Genomic DNA, 15,428 nt, shown 5'->3' on the forward strand with positions numbered 1-15,428 from the left:
GCTAATCCTTCATTAGGCAACTCTAGGTGCATTTAAGGCATGTGGCATCCTCTGGGTAGCATCTCATGATCAATCCCGGTTCCAATTATGATCACAGGTGTGAAGCGATAACATCAGGCTGACAACAATCGAAGGTCCCACCAGCAACGAATTATAGATCTTTTGCATCCTTTATCTCTCTCTCCGTCATTAGTCCTCTTTTGAAAGGCAGGTAACCTTTTTCACATATACTGAAATTGCAGCTTCTCTCTCTCATGCGTTATTGCATCAGGGTGTTCAGGCATGAAATGAAGGCTTCCGCTACGTCAGTGTCATGTGGGAGAGAGAAGGAATCATGGGCGGTCTCTGTACGAGAGAGGGAAGGAAGCTCGTGCGCCTCCTTCTCCATAACAAAGTAAAGGAATGCTGTATAAAGAGAGACAGACAGACAGACAGAGAGACTGGTGCATTGTTAAGACTGGAGCGATGTTAACAATGTTGCACTCCCCCGCGCGATAGAGAGACACGACCTCCTCTTTTCCTGCACGCAGCACCCTAGAGCATGACATATATATACATTTGCAACCACAGGGTAATGATTTACATGGGTTCCTCTGTTAAATATGATGTATCCCATCCATATGTAATTAGCATTGAGATAAGCATAAGCAACCCCATATAGACCCACAAAAAATGTAGATAAACATAAGAAACCCCATAACAGCTGCCGGAAGTAACTGATGGATGCTATCGTGCCATCGCATACATGCACCATACCATCACATGACTGATCAATGCTGTCATGCCATTGCATCACAGATCAATGCCATCATGCCATCACATAAAAGATTACTGCCTTATGCCTGCCGTGCTTTTATAACAGATCAATGCCTTTCATGCCTGCTATGCAGATCAATGCTTGCCATAATGTTCACTTCTCAGTCGGTGTACAATGTGATGCCATTACCTAACTGCACCTCTCTTCTTGGTTGGAGATGGGTCTCCAAACCAGGCATCATGAAGTTGGTGGAAACAGAACTGCTTCTCCGATGCCCAACATGCCTCTCAAATGCAGGATAGCCATGTTCAGAAGTAGGGGAGGGGGGGAAATGAATTATTGGAGCCTGGCTGCGAGCCTGAGACCTCCAAGGGTGATGATGATATTCATATGGCGCCTGCAACATTTCATCTCCATGGTAGTCTCTGTAAAGTTCTGCATCTGCTACTGTTGGGGTGGAAGGTCCAATAAGTTGGTCCTCTGCATAATGAATCTGTTCTTTATCATTCACATGCTGCCGTGCTACATGCAGAGCCATTAGTATATCTCCTAGTCTCCCATTCTTGTCATCCATGAGGGAAAGAGTTGCATCATTGAGAGGACCCCTTGGATGTCTTGTACTCTTTATATTAAGCCCCATTGGGTCTCTACCGTAACCCATGTATGCTGTCCTTGGATGATATGCATGCCCTCTTTCAAATTCTATGTTTCGGTAGTCGACAAAATCTGTTCTGGCCGAAGTCATGTTTTGTTTCATATAGAGCTCATTAGGGGCATCATATGCAAGGCCAGCCATGAAAGAGAGGCCTGAGAGCATCTCCTTAGGTCCAAGCCCACCTGGCCTCTCTAAGCCTGTTACTCTAGTTTGAGGCCAGGCTTCTTGCCATTGTCCATTGCCCTGCCCCACCTTACCACAACCACCCCCTATCAAAAATACATCAGACTTTCTCGGGCTTTGGGCTTCAACAAGATATGGCCATTCTTCTCCTGCGTAATCACCATGAGTATGACCATCACCAGACATAGGAAGATGGGTTGAGGTGGTTTGTGACAACCTGTACTGCACCATCTCTGGATGCCATGGCATTCTAGGTGCATCTTTCAAGCCAAAAGCAACCCTGTTGCCTCCTCCTTTCAAGGACTCGCATGATGATGGTTGCCTGTTGTGTAGTGTTGTAGCATGCAGCAGAGCATCAACGCCAGTGCGTGAATACATTGTAGAAGGGTACTCGGCACTGGCACTCTTCGAGGGCAGGAGATTTATCCCCTGACACTTATCTTTGGAGACAATAGACAAACTCATATCTGCTGACGCTCCTTTTGTGTCAACCTCCTCAGCAAGCACCTGCATTTGATTTGCCGATGGTGGTAATCCAGTTTCAGGTATCCGAATGACCTCAGGATTCACCTTGCCTGGAAGTCTTACAAGCCCTTTGGTCTGCCTCGAGCTTCTCGATTCCGAATAAGTCTGCCCATTTACTGAGTGAGTAGTATCAGCTTTGTCATGATCATATAAACCAAGCAGCTCCAAACCCCCATTCAGACATGCCTCTGTACCCTCATCTAACATCTTGACTACATGGTCCACCCAGCCCTGAAGCTGAAGTTTCAATGGTTGTTCCTTAGGAAGAGTGCCCACCTCCTTCTCTATCTGGTGCAGCATTGCTTTCAATTTCAATGCTATGGCTAGTCTGTACCACAGCAGTTTTAGGAACAACTGTTTAGAGCGTTTATAAGCACAGATCTCAATAGCATTTATGCAGTGCTTGACAAAGAACAAGGTAAAAGTGTAAGAACTTCTCAAAAACGAGTCAAACAACATTCCACACACCTGTGTTCAGTAGTCTCCCCTGTTTGCAATTCCATCTTGTAGTCAGCGGCACACTCAGGCCCACTCTGATGTGTCCCAACCACTGGCTTAATGGTAACAGCATGTTGCACTCCATTGTCCTCAACTTGATCGTGATGATGTTCCACAGAGTGCTCCACATCAAGGTGTTTTTCTGTGTCGCCAACACCATTGTCATCAGAGCCCCCTGCATTGCATGTCGATGTGGTTTGGCTGCCATGATGAGTTCCTGCAGAACTCTCCACAGTAAAGAGTGTTTCTGTTTCCCCTTTACCGATACCAGGGTCATCAGAGCCATGTGCCTCATATTCAGTCATGCCCTTCTCTGTGCTTTCATCTCTACAGTCCGATGATCTCAATGGCATTTCTTCTTCAATGGCAGGGCATGCTTTAATACAAGGGACCTCCTGCTTTTCTGTGATACTATCTAGTGATGGCATCCTTCGTTCCATTTTACCTTCTTTAGTTTCTGCATGGTCATCCACGGCAAGGCCTTTGGCCTTCAAAACTGTAAAGACCTTCTCCATGGCAGCCTCTGCATTTTTCCTGTGTTTGATCTCCATATCGAGGCGAGCCTGCAACTCCTTAACCTGCGAGGAATACCACAAATCACCATGGATCATGCTGATTTAAACACTTTGAACAACATAAACCATCATCAATGATGCTAAACAAGGCACTTCGCATAGATCAAGGTGTGATTCACATACCTTTTCAACGACCTGTTGAGCTTAAATAAGGTGTGATTGAGATACATTTTCAGCAATCTTTGCTTGTTAAGGTATAATTAAGATACATTTTCAACGATCTGTTGAGGCTGCTAAGGCATTTTAAGCAGCCCTGTTTGAGCTTGTTAAGGTGTGATTAGGACAGCTTTTCAGCAGGCTTTACGCTTATTAAGCCTACCTTTTCAGCAGACTTTGAGAGTATTAAATTGTGATTAGCGTACCTTTTCAGCGATCTGCTGAGCTTGCTGTCTGGCATCTTTCGATGCTGCACGCTCGGACTGCAGCCTTGCTCTCAGAAACTCTATGGTCATGGCTGATGCATCATGCGCTAAAGCTTGATTGCTGCAGCGTAAAAAGAAAAGGCAATGCATCATGTACACGACGATGATGCAATACTAACCATCACAATCGTATAACTACGCAATAACAACCAAAGATGTCACGTAATTATGCAAAAAACAACTGTAATCATCATACAAAGATGCATCGAATCATGTAATAAGACAACAACAAAAATTTATCATATGATGCAGCTAAAAAGCTAAGTCATATTAACACATTGTTCTTAAACAGACCTTTCAGAAGCTTGAGTGGCTCCAGCTTCCACCATAGCTTCACACTTGACTGTCATTTGGCTTTGCTTTGTGCAGAGCTTCTTTACTCTTGCTTAGCAATCTGAAATGATTAGTTTTGCTTTCTTCAAGCATTGGAAGAAGGAAAAACAAGGAGAGTAAAAGGCCCCTCCAAAGCTACCAATTTTTTTTGTTAAAAGAAGGCAAATGTTTGATTGCACAGCGTAAACCAGAACATGAAATTTCCTCCAAAAGTCAAGATTTGTGTGTGTGTTGTGGGGGGAGGGGGGCATAAAAATCAAGATTTGATCAGGCAAGTTTTCCGCTACCTGCAAGCTACTCAATGGTGTTTTGTCAACAAACTTTGACATCTAAGTACACCATCACCGACCTGCACTGTGACCTACTCTTAATCCCATAATTACGACACCAAAGCATGCTTCCATTGATCTGATCACTCTCAAAAGGCACAATCTTTCATCAAAATGCTTGCATTTCGTCTTCAAGGAGAGACAAAATGTAGTGACCAATCTGTAATGGAAGCGTAATTAAGGCATTCTCTCTCTAATTACAGAGAGCATGTGGTAATATAGTGCAACCAATAATGCATATGGTGATACAGTGTGGGGGGGGATCGGTGTCTAGAGGCGAAGGGGTGTGTCACCATTGTGTGATGATGTAGTTTAAACGGTAAATTATGTCGTTTAAAAACGTAATTATTAGTATTAGCTACGCGGGGGCGGGGGGGGGGGGGGGGGGGGGGGGTCACTTCATTTCAGAGCTGCACAGCTCCTGCAGCACATGCCACAAGGACAACAAAGTGAAAAGCAATGACCATTACTCGTGTGGTTGAAGAAAAGGAAGCTTGCCTTAATAAGAGTCACTTCATATGCCCCACTTTGTTTTCAAGCAAAGCCCCTTCATATGCCCCACCTTGTTAAAGGATCCAATTCCTATAGTTCTTGAGGAAACCCACTTTATTGGGTGGGGGTCCCTATTTATGCTACAGGATCTGTGGAAATAGTTAGTTAGTTCTTGAGGAAACCCACTTTATTGGGTGGGGGGTCCCTATTTATGCTACAGCATCTGTGGAAATAGTTATTAATAATGCAGTTAATCATGATGGTGTAGGTTCTGTGGAAATAGTTAGTTAATAATGTAGTTAATCATGATGGTGCCTTCACAAACAACCACCTCGGGCTCAGTGGGTCCGGACTTAGGACAGAGATTGCTACCATGGATATCCACACCCTTTTGTGGTGAAAGGGGAGCCATGTGGGCATTGCAAAGTAGCCTTAGAACCCTATACTATCCAAGAGTAAGAGTGCAAGGAGTATTTGGGTTCAGTGGAAACGTTTGATCTACTAGTCATGTGGATGAAAAGGCAAGTTGTCGTCTTTACAGTCGGTGCAAGAGATTCCAATAGGATGAGAAGTTTGAGATGCCAACTTAGTAGTTATCGTTTTGCTTGGTGTCACATTTTATGCGCATATGCCTAGGTGCCCGCCTCTCAAATAAAGCTTCTTATCCATGCCATTTGAGAGCGGATGAGCATAACCAACTAATTGGTTATTTCCAACATTGGACGTCTCATCATGTAGTAGATGCTCCCCATTGCTCATTGTGTGTTTCTGGCATGCGCATGCACCACCCATTTCACTTAAGGTGGTAATTGCCCTAGAAGAAAAGGCACACACCACACCCATTTGCAAGCTAGGTAGCCTTATGGTGCCATCCTCTATAACAAGAGGATGGCACCAAATTTGTAGAAAGGAGGGTAACATGCTTGCAAAGTCATAACTTCAATGCAATATGTAAAGTCATCTTTTAAGCAATAAAGTGATACAGTGCAAGGTCATCTTTTAAGCAATAAAGGGAACATAGGTAAGTGATACAGTGCAAGGTCATCTTTTAAGCAATAAAGGGAACATAGGTAAGGATTGTACAAGAAATTATATGTCATCCGTACACACTTGGCATCCTTAATGAAGCTTTTAACATCAACTCATGAATAAATCCAAGAATGATAAATTGAGGGAAATAAAGACATGAGGATTGAGTCTATCTAAGATGGAAAAATAAAGTGCCTTAACATTGAATCAATTTTTTTAGCAATAAATAAACGACTATAGTACTTGCAATTTAAGTTACAATATGAGAGCAGAGTCCCAAATACTCAGTAGTATGTATCCATCACACTTTAAGAAGCCGTTGGGAAAGACCCATGAACATACCAATAGCAAAAGTCAAAATACCCAAAGATAGATAGGTGCACTAATGATATTGCCACCTGTTACACAAGGCTTTGAGTATGCTCATATTTATAATAATACGAGTTTGCAAAGATGGCACTTGGGGCCATCACTATGACGTGTGATTAGACAGTTTTCAACTCCCCTAATATATGAGTTACATTAAATAACTATTTGTTTAATCCCCTCCTACATGTATACACCATATAAGTCACTTAATTTTAAAAAAAACCCTCCATTAACTATCATGATATGTTAAGGTGACCCCTACTAGGAGGTGTTACTTCTTTTATTAGGAAGGCTCAAATGGAAGAAAGACCTATTGTTATGCCATGCCAAAGAATTCACATAAAAAAACATATGTTGTTGAAAGGATTGATGTTCAAATGATGAAGAAGGGAATAATTACTATTAACTTTGGTAAGTCTCCCATCCTAACATGCCAACCATCCTAGCTATATTTGCTATGAGCACACATAACTCAAAGGTTCAACAATTTGCATACTAATATAGACCCAAAGTCTCAAGATTTTTGGTGTCCTTTTACCATAGCCAATATCTTGAATCTCCCAGTCTTACATCTCCTGAATGGTATCTTTGGATTTATCTTTTTAAAAAAATTCCCAACTTTGATTTAGCTATTATCAAAGGCTAGCCTCCTCGTTTTCCATCCATATGTGCATGAGTATGCATGTATGCATAAAGCTTTAAACACTCCTATGCCCTAGGGTTGGGGATTAAAAAGGATATAAATGGGTGTAAGCTTGAAGGACATATTTCATACTATAGGTATTGATAGTAGACTATACCCTTCTCCTAGAGAGGTTGTACAAAGGCTAGCCTCCTCGTTTTCCATCCATATGTGCATGAGTATGCGTGAGTATGCATGTATACAAAGGCTAGCCTCCTCGTTTTCCATCCATATGTGCATGAGTATGCATGTATGCATAAAGCTTTAAACACTCCTATGCCCTAGGGTTGGGGATTGAAAAGGATATAAATGGGTGTAAGCTTGAAGGACATATTTCATACTATAGGTATTGATAGTAGACTATACCCTTCTCTTAGAGAGGTTGTACAAAAAAGCTTAGGCTTTTTAATCAAATAATGGCATGGAGTACAATACACCATTTTTTAGGATGAGGACTTACCAATTGACTAATGGGGTTATGATGAGGTGCAATATAGCCTTCTCATTAAGCTAAGGATTATTCCAAGAAATCATAAGCTGGAATATAGCCATCTCATTAAAGCTAAGGATTATTCAACACATTTTTTAGCATTGGGAGTGCCACCAAGCGTACAATAGGACAAGATTCTCTTTATCAAGAAGCAACACCTATAGTAGATAATTTACAATTAAATAAAAGTTAAAAAAATATTTTCTCACAAAATCAAGGCATGCTTGATCTGGTGTGTTAAATATGTGATAAACTTTGAACCAAAATCCATGTCCAAAGTGGAAAAATATGACATGAAGGAATCAATGATTATAAAAGATTCTAATGCAACCAAAAAATTATTAACTAAACATTTTAATCAATAGTTATTATTGGTAAGATAAAATTAGTGGTAAGTCAAGCTCTACAATGGATGCATTGTTATACCTTTGAAATGTCTATAGATTTTTAATATTAGATGTATGCTATTTTTCAATAATTGCTGCAAATATTTAATAACCGGCAACAGGATGAATGGTCAAAGATCTGGACGCATGATCACGAACAACGTTTTATTTTCATACCCATTGGAAACACCACAGTTTTTACTCCAAACATACGCTTTTGCCACCTTCTGAAGTGGATCGACATCATACGTGGACTATAGAAGATGATTCATCGATATAACAGATGAAGAGTTTATAAATCGACTCCGTTACCTTAAAACCAGATTACCCCCCTGAGAAAATGATAATACCTGACCATACCCGCATCATTAGAAGAATGTAAATTTTGTCCAAATTTCTATATTCATTTCTCTTGTTATATTAAAACTTTTTGGGAAGTTGGTATTTCTTTATGCCCATAGCAAATTGTTTCTCCATTTTCCATAATTTTAATCTTCATAGCAAATTAAACAATCACATATGCTTGCGACATTTGTGTCCTTTTAATAATGTATATCGTACCAGAACTAATCGACACTTCGAGTAAGTTACTATCCTCTATAACCTAGTAAATAATTTTTTCCAATACTTCTATGTAAATTTTATCTTTTAAGGAAGTGATTCAAACACCTACCAAGTAAGTTTCTCATTTCCATCTTTACAATAATGATCATGCTTAAATAATTATGCATAGAATTTCAATTCATACTACTCTAAGTTCTATTTCTAATAAAATCATAATTTAATATAACCCTAGTTACTTTTGGAAGAATAGTTATATTTCAATCCATTCACATTGCTTTCTCATTTTTCCCAATGTAGAATATCATTGCAATCCGATATATAAAAGGTACGACTCTCTCTTACGCTTCAATTTCATGTTTATTATTTAAGTTTATTTCAACTTAAAATGTAAATTAATCTTTCATCATCTAGACTTGTTTACATAATCAAGATTGTTAGAATTGTTACTAGTCATTCACATTCATATTTGTGCTTAAACTTTTGATATATTGAAAAATCAATTTTATCTACTCTTTGTTTATAATCTTACACCCTCTCTAGTAACTTTTCAACTCAAGGTTAGTATTTCTTATCCATAATCAAATTATCTGTTATAATGTTAAGTTTCTCGTAGATTTTATTTAACAACTCACGTACCTTTGAGTGTCAATATTCTTTTGACAGATCATTTCAATGACATCACAACTATGGAGGTATGTATATGTATATATTCACTTCATTTTATACAACTTTTTCATAACTATTTCTATAATATTTTTCCAACCTAAGAACCTTATTAATAAACCATAAATTCAACATTAAGATTAGTTCAAGTTCAATAACTTAAATAAAATTTCTAGATAGAGAAAATTTATGTCGGAATTTAAGTTTCAGAGGGAACTAGCCACTCCGCCTCAAACTTTTATTCTGAAGGAAGTGATGTATGGAATTAATCTAGTGGTATGGGGACATCAGATTGGTTTCATATACTTACTCCAGACACATTTATGTCTTCCATCTTTTACCATCCTATGTGTGTATGTGTATGTGCAACGCACCTATGTGGTATGGGACACTCAGACTTGTCTTACATAAATTCATTTGATTGGTTCATTGCATATACATTATGTGTAGATCTAGTCTTCCACACCAATCATGAAGCCATCCTCTCATGCGTTTATGAAACTGTATATCAGGGACGCCCGTATATGGCATGCTTTTAGGCCTCCACTGTTTGTTTCAGTTGGTTCGTATATGGAGGGGTGATTCCCGGGGTACTTACGCCTGGCAAACATGTGTGTGGTTGTTATTTGAATATTTATGGATTGTCTCTATCTCAAGATGACATTGGGATTAATTGATGTGTTCAATTAATTGTTCAACTAACGTGGACAGTGTCTGAGTATAGCAACGAGAAGTGCGAGGGTACCGATTGAGGTGTCACATTGCATGAGATGTGGGAGGGTACCGATTGAGGTGTCGCACTATACGAGGGTACCGATTGAGGTGTTGTATGGCTGGTGGATTGAGCAGTGGTGTGAAGATGATGATCATTTTTCTTTTGTACATCATTTATTAGACTTTTTGTGCACATTATTTTTTATTTGATGATCAGTGTGATGTTTTATCATATTTTTGATGAATTAATAATCGTAGAGAAAATATGTTTAATTTAATTTGTGCAGGATTCAATTTAATGGAATGTGCAAATGTGCACAAAGATATTTTATGTAACAAGGCCCATTAGCAATTACATTTGGGCAAAGGTTTTTATATGTACAAACCTTAGGAGATTTCATATAGTTAATAATATGTAAAGCAATATCCCTAAAGTGGGAAAAAGCAAGCCCAATCTGTACGCACATCTATGAAAAGATGCAAGGGAGAAGAGAGCTTGAGCTCTTGCAAGCACACACACACTCACAAAACCATAAAAGAGAACACACAAGGTGAGAGGTTGAAAATCTTCTTCTTCTTCACACAACACTCAACACACCATATACAAGGATAAGAGTACACACAATATGAAAAGCTACTCAACCAAATACATACTAGGGTTCTCTATAGTGTGAACCCAACTAAATGAGCTGGCGCTATAACTACGCCAGTCTCTAGAATGGCTGTCACACAGCCTGTCATCTCACTGGCCGCATATCACCCATGATCTCACCAACCATGCCAGTGGTGCAAGTGTGGGGTGGCCTATCCCCCAGGCAGGTTATCAGTGTCCACCGCCTCACTAAATGAGCTCGATATCTCAACAATCTATTCTTAGCTCTTGGGCTATTTTTATGAATAAAATTCTCTAAATACTCAAGTCGTGGAAGTGGAGCTACACACTAGGGTGGAGATTGCACCCAATCTTGTCTTCTGTATGGTATTCTTTATCCTTTACTCTTGATGGTGATGTGATTCTAATTCTTTTACCTTGTGTTATGCTAACTTATTTTATTTTTCAATTCAATTGAAGTCTTTGTTTCAATTATGATGTAATTTGTGAGATTTTAAATTATTTTCTTCAAGAAGCACAAAAGGATCCCATGACAAAGAAATACATTTAGTTAGCCATTTTCTCTCCCCCCCCAAACTCCCCAAATATTGTGTGTGTCTGTGTGTGTGTGTGTTTTCCCAACAATGGTATCAAAGCACAGACAAGTTGATCTCTCAGCTTCTTCACCATTAAAGATTTTCTTACTGAAGCTTTAGATTCCTTACAAGATTCCATTAAAGCTTTCTTGTATACTTGGAGCTTCGCTCACTCAGCATGTCATAAGCTTAAATTCAAGCTTCTACAATAGGAGGGAGACATTAAGGCTCCACTCATAAGCTGGTATTTTCTTACTGAAGCTTTAGATTCCTTACAAGATTCCATTAAAGCTTTCTTGTATACTTGGAGCTTCGCTCACTCAGCATGTCATAAGCTTAAATTCAAGCTTCTACAATAGCAGGGAGACATTAAGGCTCCACTCATAAGCTAGTATTTTCTTACTTTCAATACTTTCTTTCTTTGGTTGAGAATGAAACTGGTTTAAAAGTCCAAACCCTGTGTATAGATAGAGGGGGTAATATTTGTCTAATGCTTTTAAAGACTTTTTGCCACAAAAAGACATTAAGCATCAATGTTATTGAGAGAAGAAAAAGGTTTCTCATGGAGATGGTTAGATGTATTTTTAAGGGTCAATGAGAGACTGCCTTACATTTAGTAGCTTTGCAGAAAGCAAAGTTTACCATCTTTACAATCCTCTACAAAGGTTATTGGTTATAGTGTAGAAAGCTTGACAAGGTAGCGACATGTATTTTTATTGGCTATAGTGCAAAAAGCAAAGGTTATCATCTCTTTGCAATCCTCTCAATAGAAGATTATTGTCAATAGGGACATCCTTTTTCTAGACAATTCGGTCTATCTAATGATGGAATTCAATAGACATGCCTATACGAATTCCCCATATATGTTATAACCTATTTTCGTATCTGTTGATTCTCAGTAGACTTTGCCTATACTGATCCAAGTTTGTTGCAAGGGGGAGAATGCTCAAGAAATTGATCCACCAACTTCTGATTAGTTGAAAGATGCAGTAAATTGTTTGGGGTAGACCTTAGGAGGAATTACTTTTATCATATGTATGAATCCTTAGTCTATTTTAGGGACTTTTCATATCTCAGAAGTTAAAAAGTCGTTTGGCTCTTGAAAAGGGAGAAGGCTTTTCAGTTCTGGACGTTCTTGATACTAGGCAGATTTTCTGTGTAGCTATGGCGGATTTCTGAATGCAAGATGCAGTTTGTCAGTCTATCTGTCTTATTTCTGTTTCCTGTACTTTGCATATTCAGTGTCTTGAGTGTAGATACAATGTAGTAGTGATCTGAGAGGAATGTGTGTGTTTTGAAACTGAAGTTCTGTGTGTGTGAGGATTTTCTTGGTCTGGCAAGAGTAGGAGTCATCTAAAATGACAGTTCTTGTGTGACAATTTCCTGTGCAAAAACTGTTTGGCTGTGAGCAATTGGCTGTGAGCAAAAGTAAACATAAATTATGAAAGATCAGCAAAATCGACGAGTTTAGGCTTATGCTTAAATGGATTAGAAGCAACTTGTAGAGGATAGTAAATTATTTTCTCCTTTACAAAGTAGAACCATGATCCAATGCTAAAACCATCTCTTTAGTAGAGTTGAGTTTTCATTTGTTAGTTCTTTACATGATATACATGGACTTGAGTCTTTTGAAGAGCTTTAAGGAGAACCAAATTAGGTCAAAGCCATGCAAGTTGAAATTCAAGCTATTTAGGAAAATGGTGCTTGGGCTTTATGGATCTACCTCTTGGCAAGAAAGCAATTGGTACTAAGGGGTTTTATAAATTCAAGGGATCTGTAGACATGTTCAAGGCTAGGCTTTTAAGAAATCAATTTAAGATCTTGCTCCAAGCAATACATTGAGTAAGCCATTTTCTCTTGCACTTCTCACCCCCAAGCTTCCCAGCTATTGTGTGTGTATGTGTTTGTTTTCCCAACAAGTTGTGCATTCTAGTAGTCTCTTCTTATCGACAAAACATGAATGCTTCAGCATAAAACATCATTATTAAACCTTTTTTGTCTTTGTGTTTCCATTTAACTCACAATATCATGTTTATGGAAATTTTGGATTGATGAGCTTGACATTTCCATCTTTGCAAAAGACAATGATGGTAGGCACCTACACTTACTTCCACTCTCATAGTTTTAAGAGAGAAAGAGCCACACTCATAGCACACCATTGTAAAAACACAAATCCTAGTGGAACTTATTTGCAGGTTTTACACCATGCTAAGCATATAAGGGGGGATTTTATAAGCATAGAAATGAGGCCACCAACCATGGTCCATTGAAGTTGGACACTCGATACCCATGAGAGACGAACCATGGTCCATTGAAGTTGGACAATGCATACCCATGGTTTAAATACAATTCCACAAACAAAACTTTAAAAGATGTAAAACAAGTCTTAGTTAACTCATATTATCAAAACAAGCTTTCAAATAACGAGCATGAAACTTGAGTTAAGCATAAGCACACCTTCTAGGTAGTGCTAACAAAGTGACACATAATTGGTCTAATTTGAAAACTCAAAAGCCCTTGAGGTTGATCTCAAGAGAGGAGATTTCTTGTGAATTAAAACATAACTTGCTTGTTTCCCCTTTTCACAAATTTTTGAGTTGATTTGTGGGTGAAAATGTTGTAGATATAGGTAGTAAGCATAAGTCCATATTAGAAATCAGATTCAAGGTCTCTTACACTCTAACAAGGGGTTAACTGATCACTCTCTAATTGACCTAAGGAACAAACTTAGACTCGAGGAATTGCTTGCAGCCAAGTCTACTATGCTGTGGTACAAAGAGGCGTGGGCTGGAAAAATAGACACCCCCCACCCTAAGATGTTTTCTTTACTCAAAAGGAAAAAAGCTAGAGATCTTATTCCCTTGGTTAAGAAACCTAATGGCCAGGTTGCTGCTTCTGAAGAGGAAAACCTTCAAGTCATCAAGAACCATTTTCTTAACTTGTTCTCCACCGTCTCTCCTCCCACTCAGGAAATTACCGCAGCTAGAGCCAAAATCGCTCTCACTAGGAAAAAAATGGTCAATCCATCTCACTGGCTATGAAACTAGATGCCCCCTTCTCTGAGAAGGAGGTGAAAGATGCTATCACTCACCTCAAAAAGGGGAAGTCCCCTGGGGAAGATGGGATCCCAAATGAATTCTTCCAAGCCTTCAAAGATGAGCTCACCCCACATATCTTAAACATCTGGAAAGAAGCCATGAGGAAGGGTGGCCTTGCTGAGAAGTCCAATGTGGGGGTTATTAAGCTAATTCACAAAAAAGATGATAAGGATGACTTGGGAAGCTGGAGGCCCATAACATGTCTCTCTTCTCTCTACAAAGTCTTTGCTCATATCCTGACAAGGAGAATCAACCCCCTATATGGATGAGTGGATCCTGAAGGAGCAAAAAGGTTTAATTAAGGGGAGATATATCCTTGATGCTATCATAAGTCTATGGGAGGGCATGGAACATGCTGAAAGCTCTGGGCAAAACTACATCTTTTTGAAAATAGACTTTGATAAAGCGTATGACAGAATTGATTGGTCCTTCCTCTTCCAATCTTTGCAGGACATTGGCCTTAACAGGAAATTCATCAAATATGTTCAAACCCTCTTGGGAAATGCTTCCTCAAGGGTTGCCGTTAACGGGTCCCTTACTGATACCTTTCTTCTGAAGAAGTCCATAAGACAAGGGGTGCCCTTTATCTCCCCTGCTTTTTGCCATTGTTGCTGATGCCCTGGGGTGGTTGGTGAATGAGGAATTATCCAACAACAATATCAAGGGCATCTCTATGTCCCTTACAGAGCTGATCCCTTATGTGTGTAACTTTTCGCTGATGACACCAATGCCCACTTCATGGCTTGCCTGGATACTTTCTGTTTAGCCAGTGGTTCTCAAATCAATCATGCCAAGACCAGTTTCAGAGTCTTTGAAGGGGTGCCTCCTCCCGCAATACTGGCCCCGCAGGTTGTAAGGCTATTCCGGAAGGGGTAGTTTTCAGGCTGTTGGGCATACCCATGGGGTTTAATATATCTGTCAAACAGAGATGGGATATCGTTATGCTGAAGCTCAAAAGCCAGGTTATGAAATGGAGTCATATAAATACGGGGGTTGCTTCTCGAGCTTTTGTACTTAACCACTTCATTATCCCCTCTGTGGTCTATTTTCTTGCCTGCTGGAGACCCTCCAAAACCCAATTGAACTCCCTGAACTCAATCATGGGGAACTTCCTATGGGGAGATTCCTTAGACAGAAAGAAGATCAGCAAGGTTGCCTTTCATGTATGCTGTATGAATAAAGAACAGGGGGGTTTGGGCATCATCAACATGCTGGCTGAAAAACTTGCAGCAAAATGGATTCAAAGGGCCATCTTCTCCTCCAAGGATGTATGGGCAGACCTGCTCAAAAGGAATGTGGACAAATTTTGTTTAAAAAACAAAAGGGCTTGGAAAGGGTTCTCTCTCAACGAGGCTCTTTTCTCGAAGGCCCACCTTTCTCCTACTGGCAGAGCAAGCTCTGTTGCAGAATGTGGGAGTCATGGATGGGCTTCAAGAATCTCTTTTCCTTCCAGATGTATACCAAGAGGGGCCGGTA

General features: G+C 39.6%; 1 protein-coding gene across 5 annotated transcripts; it reads right to left on the bottom strand.

Moving 5' to 3' along the window:
- Positions 1–535: 535 nt before the first annotated feature.
- Positions 536–4,735, bottom strand: LOC147625999 (uncharacterized). 5 transcript variants are annotated; one of them, XM_086817560.1, is made up of 5 exons: positions 4,236–4,735; positions 3,910–4,009; positions 3,556–3,676; positions 2,589–3,196; positions 536–2,448 (listed from the first exon to the last, which is right to left on the bottom strand). In XM_086817560.1, exons 2-5 carry the CDS (start codon positions 3,963–3,965, stop codon positions 918–920), a joined length of 2,316 nt encoding a protein of 771 aa, XP_086673686.1. In that variant the 5' UTR covers positions 3,966–4,009; positions 4,236–4,735; the 3' UTR covers positions 536–917. The 5 variants fall into 5 exon arrangements, with proteins under 5 accessions (XP_086673686.1, XP_086673687.1, XP_086673685.1 ...); XM_086817561.1 differs by having other exon boundaries at positions 3,910–4,031; positions 4,236–4,539; XM_086817559.1 differs by having other exon boundaries at positions 3,910–4,735.
- Between the last annotated feature and the right edge of the window lie 10,693 nt (positions 4,736–15,428).

Source organism: Cibotium barometz, chromosome 23 (assembly GCF_041138505.1).
Source record: "Cibotium barometz isolate CiBa-2024 chromosome 23, ASM4113850v1, whole genome shotgun sequence".
In the NCBI taxonomy this organism is placed as follows: Eukaryota; Viridiplantae; Streptophyta; class Polypodiopsida; order Cyatheales; family Cibotiaceae; genus Cibotium; species Cibotium barometz.

Coding starts and splice junctions, on each gene's coding strand:
- LOC147625999 (XM_086817560.1), bottom strand. CDS start 3,965: ATGACAGTCAAGTGTGAAGCTATGGTGGAAGCTGGAGCCACTCAAGCT. Junction 3,677..3,909: donor GCCACTCAAGCTTCTGAAAG/GTCTGTTTAAGA, acceptor TTTACGCTGCAG/CAATCAAGCTTTAGCGCATG. Junction 2,449..2,588: donor GGGGAGACTACTGAACACAG/GTGTGTGGAATG, acceptor GCTGTGGTACAG/ACTAGCCATAGCATTGAAAT.